The sequence below is a fragment of the Palaemon carinicauda genome, chromosome 16 (assembly GCF_036898095.1).
Source record: "Palaemon carinicauda isolate YSFRI2023 chromosome 16, ASM3689809v2, whole genome shotgun sequence".
Taxonomy (NCBI): Eukaryota; Metazoa; Arthropoda; class Malacostraca; order Decapoda; family Palaemonidae; genus Palaemon; species Palaemon carinicauda.
In genome coordinates, this window is record NC_090740.1 from 37941210 (window position 1) to 37952250 (window position 11041).

General features: G+C 32.6%; 2 protein-coding genes across 2 annotated transcripts; one reads left to right on the plus strand and one right to left on the minus strand.

Moving 5' to 3' along the window:
* The first annotated feature begins 1661 nt into the window (after positions 1-1661).
* Positions 1662-3425, plus strand: LOC137655261 (uncharacterized). Its single transcript, XM_068389145.1, has one exon. It carries the CDS (start codon positions 1662-1664, stop codon positions 3423-3425), a length of 1764 nt encoding a protein of 587 aa, XP_068245246.1.
* Positions 3426-8814: 5389 nt separating this feature from the next.
* Positions 8815-9414, minus strand: LOC137655262 (uncharacterized). Its single transcript, XM_068389146.1, has one exon. It carries the CDS (start codon positions 9412-9414, stop codon positions 8815-8817), a length of 600 nt encoding a protein of 199 aa, XP_068245247.1.
* Positions 9415-11041: the final 1627 nt, after the last annotated feature.

Sequence of the window (11041 nt, forward strand, 5' to 3'; positions counted from 1 at the left end):
TAAATTACTGAGCTACTAAGTTTACAAGCTTTATATTGCATAATCTGATACACAAGAGAAATACCTCCGAGCTCTGAGAATAATTCGCAACTCCCAGACAATAATACATATGGGCCCAGTATTCATCATTAAAATTGAATCAATAGTTGATTTTACAATCTGGCTATTTTCTTTTGTGGTTGTTTCAATGGACTTGTGAATATTCGGTCGTATTTTTTATAAAGATATTTGGATACCCACATAGAATTTAGTTTTCAATTGTCATATTCGATTAGTCTTGAAAGAACGTCTTTCCAAGAAGTGCTCTGACTTAATGTTCCTTTCTGTGAGATCCAGTATCATATGTTGCCTGTTTAGTTGAGGAACTAAACGCAGAATATCTCATGAGTGTGTAAGCTAATTCTTTGGTACCAGCCAAGGTCCTTTAAATATCAGGTCAGTTCACGATTGATGGAAAATGCGTTTCTTGCGCACATGATGTCACGTGTCAGTCAACCCAGCAGCGCTGACTCAGATAATACATAAGATATTGGTTAGATACCTTTTCCTGAAACTACTTCTAACTTTTAATATTACTTTTTTGATTCACCTAAAGCACAGATTCTTCTTATGGCAAACCCTACCTGAAAGAATGACTTTCTCCTAATAATCTGATTTATTTTTTCATCAATGATTTATAAAGTGAAGAGATACCACTCCATATACCACAACGTTATAGCAGAATGAATTGATTTTTGTTTAACTGTAAATACAGGCATGGATTAATGTTATTCTGGAATCCTGCTAAATCTTACAAAAAGAAGAAGAGATTATTGAAGGGAAAGTCTATTCCAAACGATGAATTCTCTTTTTATTCCTAACCGATTGACAGAACAAATATTTCCGTTTAATGTTGAAGAAATCTAGATAAAGGAGTGTATTGCACGCATCTATGAGAAATGTTGTTGTTTGTATATTATTTTTTACTGCACCACTTCTTTCCGTTTATATCTACTCCATGTCGATAATGTTGATGTACAGCATACTAAAAAACACAGATATTTTCTATAAGAAACTAAACACCGTACAGCCTCGTCACGAACACAAACTAAAATAGTTCTCATTTCAGCTGTCATTGTTTTTATCCCGAAAAATTCCCATAATAAATATAGTTAAAAAAAAATATCTGACTTTAAAAACAGACTTGATACTTGCAATGGATTTAAGCTAATGGGAGATGGCGTAGCATCGAATAGTTTGGTAGGCTGATCCCAACAGCATCAAGTGTTTCCCTGATACTACTCTGCATTGACTCTTTTAATGCGGCGGGCTGAGATGCAGTTCCAGCTGATGCCTATGAGGAACATGAAAGTACCTTAATCTTAGGTTTAAAATGGAATCCTGTAGATGACTATTTTTCCTTTGCTGTAAGACTCAACTTTACACCAAGAATAAGAAAGGTTAGGAGTGGTCCAAATTTAGATATAAGTAAATTCGATTATAAATTTCCAGAAATATTAACACGCAGAAAGATATTGAGTCAAATTGCATCGTTGTATGATCCATTAGGGTTGGCTATACCAGTATTACTCAAAGCTAAGATCTTGATGAGATCCACGATTTCCAAAGGAAATTCGAATGGTGGTGGAATCAAGTGGGATGATCCACTGGAGGATTCCATGATGAACGAATGGAAAGCGTTTTTCAAAGAATTGTATGGACTGGAGTCATTAACTTTTAGAAGACCCTTAAAGCCATCTAATGCTTTTGGTAAGCCGAACCTAGTAATATTTTCTGATGGTAGCACGCAAGCATATGGGGCTTGTGCATATGTGAGGTGGCAAGTCAGTGATAATAAGTTTGAATCAAGTCTGATAATGGCGAAAAATAAGATTGCACCAGTGAAACAAATGTCTATTCCTCGTCTGGAATTATGTGGTGCTCTCATGGCTGCTAGGATGAGAGAACTCATAGTAAAGGAGTTTTCATGGGAGTTTGAGTCAGTCTATCACATAGTTGACTCAACAATTTTAAGATCACAAATTCAAAAGGAATCCCATGGATTCAACACATTTGTTGCTGTACGCATTGCAGAGATACAAATAAAAACTGATTCAAGGGAATGGTGGTGGGTTGATTCGATTCAAAATGTTGCCGATATGACCTCTAAACCGTGTAGTCCAGAAAAAATTGGTGAAAATTCTCCCTGGCAAAATGGACGAAAATTTCTAACATTACCAATTTCAAAATGGCCTATCAAACAAGATTGTGAAATTGAACTAACTGATAGAGTAGGTGTTGTCATGGCTGTTGCTAAAGTAAGTCAGAACCATGTTATACACATGGTTGATGTTAATAGATTTAGTGATTATTACAAACTACTAAGAGTTACATGCAGGGTAATGAATGTTTTCCAATGCAGATCCTTTAAGGGTATGCTGAGGGAACCAACAGTTCAAGGAATTATTAAAGCAGAACTAATGTGGGTTAGAGAGATGCAAAGGGACATGACTGATTGGAAAGTTAGGTTCAGAAGATTAGGACCTTCAATTAAGAATGGAGTTATAGTAGTAGGACAAAGAATTTCTAAGTGGCTAAAGGAAAATTGGAATAGAGAAGACTATATGTTGCTACCAGCAAATCATCCAGTTACTAGATTGTATATATCACATGTACATGGGGTTGACCATGCAGGCATAGAGACTACTTTGGCAAAATTACAAAGAAAATTCTGGATTCCAGGGGCCAGAAAAATAATGAAGGCAATAAAAAATCGATGTGTGACATGTAGGAAGTTAACAAAGAAGTTAGAAGACCAATGCATGGGTCAAATGAGGATAGAAAGAATGAAACCTGCTCCACCTTTCTATTACACAGCTATAGCTTTGTTTGGACCCTTAACAATAAGAGACACGGTTAAAAAGAGAACTTATGGTAAAGCCTTTGGTGTTATATTTAATTGTTTAGTTACTAGAGCTGTTCACTTAGATTTGGCTGAAGGATACAGTACTGATGATTTTCTGACCACATTTCAAAGGTTTATTGCTATTAGAGGCGCTCCTAAAGTTATATATTCAGATAAGGGAACTCAGTTGATATCAGCAAGCAAGAAAATAGAAAACATTGGAGGAAAGGAAGGGGTAACTTGGATCTTTAATATGCCTAGTGACGCACCTTGGTATAATGGGGCAAGTGAAGCCCTGATCAAATCTGTCAAAAGGTGTCTTTGTATTAGTGTGGGAGATTCTGTATTGAATTTTGGAGAGTTACAAACTGCTTTGTTTGGTATTGCTAATCTGATGAATGAAAGACCAATCGGAACAAAACCTGGATTTAGTTTAGAGTTGGGGGGATACCTCTGTCCCAATGGTCTGTTGCTTGGTCGGTCCACTTGCTTCTGTCCAATGGGATGTACGATATTAGTGGTGATCACAAAAGGAGATTAAAGTTTATACAAAGTATAATAGAATCCTTCTGGAAAAAGTGGCACCGAGACTATTTTCCATCATTGTTAATCAGGCAGAAATGGCATTCAACAAGGAGGAATGTGAGAGTTGGAGATGTGGTACTTGTGCAAGATAGTACTGTTGTAAGGGGGGCATGGAAACTAGCACAGGTGATTAGAGCTGATCCAGGACAAGGTGGCGTTGTCCGTGATGTTGATTTAAGGTATAAGATTACAAAGCATGGGAAGGGATATGATGGTGGACTGGATAAGATTATGTGTAGATCAGTACACAGGTTGGTGGTGTTATTACCAATAGAAGAACAATGTAATCATACGTAGTTGACCCTTTTAGATAGGGTATCGGTAATTTGTCACTAATGGTGGGGGAGTGTATCATTAACATGATAAACTTTATTATACTATAAGATTATATTTATTTAAAAAATGTTGATGTGGGTTGGAGCGAATTGTAACTTATTACGCATCTGGAATATCTTTTGTCTTACCCATATCTAAATGTCGCACGGTTAGCAGGCGAACTACCGAAAAATGTGCTAACCACTTTGGTGCTGCCTATTGGGTCGAGTGGTGGTGGCAAGTGTTATTTTTGTGGATGTAGACACAAGAATGAAGTCGGTGACATGTAAGGCCGGCAGGTGATGGGATATTTGTGTTTGGCAATCTCCTACTGGGGTTCAAGGCCTGTGATAGTGAGGCCATTGAAGTGAGTGCAATACAGTGTATTATGGATGTTATATGATATTTCATTTGGAATTGCTCTTATTGGTAATTGGATTCTATGTATATATACAGTAATGTTTAATAATATGAGTACATTTAATTTGATGCAGAGTGTTTTAGTGGCTACAGTACCATAGTTTAAAGTGTTATTTATTTACATTGCTATAAAAATAGTTATTGTTAAAAATATACATACCAATATGGATTGTTCATGTAAATTACTAGAAGGGTTGTATTAAGGACAAATATTTTTTTTTTTGATAATTAAATCGGGAAAATTCAAAACTTGTTTAGCTGGTTGGATTGTATTATTTTTTATCACATAGAATATGTATTTCAGGTTGAAACTTATCGTTGGCAATAAAAACTGTTACAACTTATGGTCCATCCTTGAACATCCCAGTACAATATATATATATATATATATATATATATATATATATATATATATATATATATATATATATATATATATATATAAATATATATAGGTATATATCATAACTGCTGTATGTGTTTCTTAATAAATAGACATTATCCAATAAAATGTCTTTTTTACAAAAGAATAGAATGTATCATATACCCATAGACTCTTTTCGGTATGAGATAAAAAAACTCCTATTCAAAATAAGACAAATGTTATATTGACTTTGTTTTGAAAAACTCCTTCTTAATTTTATATATGGTCTTTTTTGGTATCCTTATTCCATAGTTTCCATTTCTACTACGAAAATTTAATAAAATAAAATTTCTATTACAATGGAATCCTTTTTGTGGAAAAGAGATTCTAGAACCAACAGTAATACAATACTGGAGATTTAAGAGAACTGTGGTAGGCAATTTTATGTTATAGATTCGAAATGCGTTTTTCAATATCGTTCAATAAATGAAATACTGTGAGAAACTTTGGCTGTGCTGTCAGAATCTAAAAGGATCAAATCTTTCCCTTAGGTTTTATATTTGCCATTCTCAGTTAATCATCATATAAATTGGTGTCTCCTATGTATTTAAGAGAAACTTCTAGATGGCGGTAGTCTGGCAAATATTCTAAAGTGTCAGATTATTTCATAGGGAAGTTTTGCAAAGTTAAAAGTAAATTGATAAAAGATATAGATATTGGTTATGTATTTCGTAATGTACAACAAAATCCCGAATGGAAATATAACTGTAATGCAGAAACATTTTTATGGATTTGGAAAAATACAAATCGTTATTAAAGTAATTATGTAAACTGACGTGACATTAAGCAAGAATTGTTTCTTTATTGAGGCACATGCAAACGAATATCAATGGGCTTTGTTTTATTTTTTTTTGTTAATGCAAATGGTTCGGTCATAAGAAATCATTCAGCTTCAACGTTACCGACCGATAACAAGTGATTTTAGAATACGTGAAATTAAGTTCCGTTTGAAATGTAAGAACTAAAAATTTATGTGTAAACTATGATCAGCTTGATTTATTTTGTAAATAATATAATCTGCAAGGTGATGAAGTCTAAGGTTGTTGTTATGTACTTATAGTGTAAAAAAAAAAAAAAAAAAAAAAAAAAAAAAAAAAAAAAAAAAAAAAACATACTGAACATTCGATTTTGTGAGAAGAGCATCGGCAACATAACTTCGTTTGACCTCTCAGTATAAACGTGTAATATGTGCTCACAATTGTAAAAAACTTAAAGAATACCTTATTGCATTATACATTGTCACACAGCATTGAGCCGGTTCTAAAGCCAAAGAAATTAAAAATTCAAAAGGCAATTACAGAAGCAAAAAATACATTATTCCTTATTTGATGCAGCACTTTTGAATTATCATGTAATTTGTGTTTCATTCTGTACTAATTTTTATAATTATCATCATAAAAATGGTAATTTTATGGGATTAAAAGCAAGTCGTTGCTTTTAATCCCATAAAATTAGCCTTTTTATGATGATAATCATAAAAATTAGTACAGAATGAAACACAAATTACATGATAATTCAAAAGTGCTGCATCAAATAAGGAATAAGGTATTTTTTGCTTCTGTAATTGCCTTTTGAATTTTGAATTTCTTTGTCTTTAGAACCGGCTCAATGCTGTGTGACAATGTATAATGCAATAAGGTATTCTTTTAGTGTTTTACAATTGTGAGCACATATTACACGTTTATACTGAGAGGTTGAACGAAGTTATGTTGCCGATGTAGGGTCATGCCCTGCTCACGAAATTGAATGTTCAGTATGGTTTTTTTTTTTTTTTTTTTTTTTTTTTTTTTTTTTTTTTTACACTAGAGATACATAACAACTACCTTAGAGTTCATCACCCTGCAGATTATGTTATATACAAAATAAATATAGCTGATCATAGTTTACACATAAATTTTTAGTTCTTACATTTCAAACGGTTACTGTTCAAATAAATAAAATATTCAGAATGAGATTAGCTATTCTTGAAAGAAAGTACTTTAAAAGATAATTCCAGAGACACGGTCGAAGTAGAGAACATAATTTCACGTATTCTAATATCACTTGTTATCGGTCGGTAACGTTGAAGCTGAATGATTTCTTATGACCGAACCATTTGCATTGAAAAAAAAAATAAAACAAAGCCCATTGATATTCGTTTGCATGTGCCTCAATAAAGAAACAATTCTTGCTTAATGTCACGTCAGTTTACATAATTACTTTAATAACGATTTGTATTTTTCCAAATCCATAAATATGTTGCTGCATTACAGTTATATTTCCATTCGGGATTTTGTTGTACATTACGAAATACATAACCAATATCTATATCTTTCATCAATTTACTTTTAATTTTGCAAAACTTCCCTATGAAATAATCTGACACTTTAGAATATTTGCCAGACTACCGCCATCTAGAAGTTTCTCGTAAATACATAAAAGACACCAATTTATATGATGATTAACTGAGAACGGCAAATATATAACCCAAGGGAAAGATTTGATCCTTTTAGATTCTGACAGCACAGCCAAAGTTTTTCACAGTATTTCATTTTATGAACGATATTAAAAAACGCATATCAAATCTATAACATAAAATTGCCTACCACAGTTCTCTTAAATCTCCAGTATTGTATTACTGTTGGTTCTAGAATCTCTTTTCCACAAAAAGGATTCCATTATAATAGAAGTTTTATTTTATTAAATTTTCGTAGTAGAAATAGAAACTATGGAATAAGGATACCCACAAAGACCATATATAAAATTAAGAAGGAGTTTTTCAAAACAAAGTCAATATAACATTTGTCTTATTTTGAATAGGAGTTTTTTTATCTCATACCGAAAAGAGTCTATGGGTATATGATACATTCTATACTTTTGTAAAAAGGACATTTTATTGGATAATGTCTATTTATTAAGAAACACATACAGCAGTTATGACATATACCTATATATATATATATATATATATATATATATATATATATATATATATATATATATATATATATATATATATATATATATATATATATATATATATATATATATATATATTGTACTGGGATGTTCAAGGATGGACCATAAGTTGTAACAGTTTTTATTGCCAACGATAAGTTTCAACCTGAAATACATATTCTATGTGATAAAAAATAATACAATCCAACCAGCTAAACAAGTTTTGAATTTTCCCGATTTAATTATAAAAAAAAAAAATATTTGTCCTTAATACAACCCTTCTAGTAATTTACATGAACAATCCATATTGGTATGTATATTTTTAACAATAACTATTTTTATAGCAATGTAAATAAATAACACTTTAAACTACGGTACTGTAGCCACTAAAACACTCTGCATCAAATTAAATGTACTCATATTATTAAACATTACTGTATATATACATAGAATCCAATTACCAATAAGAGCAATTCCAAATGAAATATCATATAACATCCATAATACACTGTATTGCACTCACTTCAATGGCCTCACTATCACAGGCCTTGAACCCCAGTAGGAGATTGCCAAACACAAATATCCCATCACCTGCCGGCCTTACATGTCACCGACTTCATTCTTGTGTCTACATCCACAAAAATAACACTTGCCACCACCACTCGACCCAATAGGCAGCACCAAAGTGGTTAGCACATTTTTCGGTAGTTCGCCTGCTAACCGTGCGACATTTAGATATGGGTAAGACAAAAGATATTCCAGATGCGTAATAAGTTACAATTCGCTCCAACCCACATCAACATTTTTTAAATAAATATAATCTTATAGTATAATAAAGTTTATCATGTTAATGATACACTCCCCCACCATTAGTGACAAATTACCGATACCCTATCTAAAAGGGTCAACTACGTATGATTACATTGTTCTTCTATTGGTAATAACACCACCAACCTGTGTACTGATCTACACATAATCTTATCCAGTCCACCATCATATCCCTTCCTATGCTTTGTAATCTTATACCTTAAATCAATTTCACGGACAACGCCATCTTGTCCTGGATCAGCTCTAATCACCTGTGCTAGTTTCCATGCCCCCCTTACAACAGTACTATCTTGCACAAGTACCACATCTCCAACTCTCACATTCCTCCTTGTTGAATGCCATTTCTGCCTGATTAACAATGATGGAAAATAGTCTCGGTGCCACTTTTTCCAGAAGGATTCTATTATACTTTGTATAAACTTTAATCTCCTTTTGTGATCACCACTAATATCGTACATCCCATTGGACAAAAGCAAGTGGACCGACCAAGCAACAGATCATTGGGACAGAGGTATCCCCCCAACTCTAAACTAAATCCAGGTTTTGTTCCGATTGGTCTTTCATTCATCAGATTAGCAATACCAAACAAAGCAGTTTGTAACTCTCCAAAATTCAATACAGAATCTCCCACACTAATACAAAGACACCTTTTGACAGATTTGATCAGTGCTTCACTTGCCCCATTATACCAAGGTGCGTCACTAGGCATATTAAAGATCCAAGTTACCCCTTCCTTTCCTCCAATGTTTTCTATTTTCTTGCTTGCTGATATCAACTGAGTTCCCTTATCTGAATATATAACTTTAGGAGCGCCTCTAATAGCAATAAATCTTTGAAATGTGGTCAGAAAATCATCAGTACTGTATCCTTCAGCCAAATCTAAGTGAACAGCTCTAGTAACTAAACAATTAAATATAACACCAAAGGCTTTACCATAAGTTCTCTTTTTAACCGTGTCTCTTATTGTTAAGGGTCCAAACAAATCTATAGCTGTGTAATAGAAAGGTGGAGCAGGTTTCATTCTTTCTATCCTCATTTGACCCATGCATTGGTCTTCTAACTTCTTTGTTAACTTCCTACATGTCACACATCGATTTTTTATTGCCTTCATTATTTTTCTGGCCCCTGGAATCCAGAATTTTCTTTGTAATTTTGCCAAAGTAGTCTCTATGCCTGCATGGTCAACCCCATGTACATATGATATATACAATCTAGTAACTGGATATTTGCTGGTAGCAACATATAGTCTTCTCTATTCCAATTTTCCTTTAGCTACTTAGAAATTCTTTGTCCTACTACTATAACTCCATTCTTAATTGAAGGTCCTAATCTTTTGAACCTAACTTTCCAATCAGTCATGTCCCTTTGCATCTCTCTAACCCACATTAGTTCTGCTTTAATAATTTCTTGAACTGTTGGTTCCCTCAGCATACCCTTAAAGGATCTGCATTTGAAAACATTCATTACCCTGCATGTAACTCTTAGTAGTTTGTAATAATCACTAAATCTATTAACATCAACCATGTGTATAACATGGTTCTGACTTACTTTAGCAACAGCCATGACAACACCTACTCTATCAGTTAGTTCAATTTCACAATCTTGTTTGATAGGCCATTTTGAAATTGGTAATATTAGAAATTTTCGTCCATTTTGCCAGGGAGAATTTTCACCAATTTTTTCTGGACTACACGGTTTAGAGGTCATATCGGCAACGTTTTGAATCGAATCAACCCACCACCATTCCCTTGAATCAGTTTTTATTTGTATCTCTGCAATGCGTACAGCAACAAATGTGTTGAATCCATGGGATTCCTTTTGAATTTGTGATCTTATATACATTATATATATATATATATATATATATATATATATATATATATATATATATATATATATATGTATATACATGTGTGTATATATGTATATATATATATATATATATATATATATATATATATATATATATATATATGTATATATATATATATATATATATATATATATATATATATATATATATATATATTTATATATATATATATATATATATATATATATATATATATGGATGTGTGTATTGTTATCTCTAATGCTTCTTTCTAGTTGTTACAACGGTTTTCATCAAGGTTGCGATTAACGAAACCAGTGTATTTGATAATAACTAATCCCAACAATGGATAATAATATTCCTAGTTACATTTCAAATTGAATTTAGATGTCATCTACAAATGAGAGATAAGCAATTTCCCCCATGTATAGTAAGGCACATAATAACGAACTTATATTTGTTTTAACTTTCTAGTTCCTAAGTGGTTCCTTTTGCAGTGAAGAGAAATGTTAGTAGTATATCCGTTATATACACAGAAAATCACGTAACGATGACCGTGTTTGAATAAACAATGAAATACAAATGTAAAGAAAATAATCGCCGATTCAAAATTCCTTCCCCGCTTTATTTGATTTTTTTTTTCCTTTAATATTCGTAGAACTTGGGCTGATTGTTCGAAATTCTTCTCCTAACTTTTAAGAAAAACAAATCTTTTATAAAGCATTTTTCTACGTCCTTGTTTGAGGAAGATGGAAAAATCAATTTGTGTTGTTTGTTTCCAACTTCGCACAGTTTTGTTGTTGGTTTGCCTGGCTGC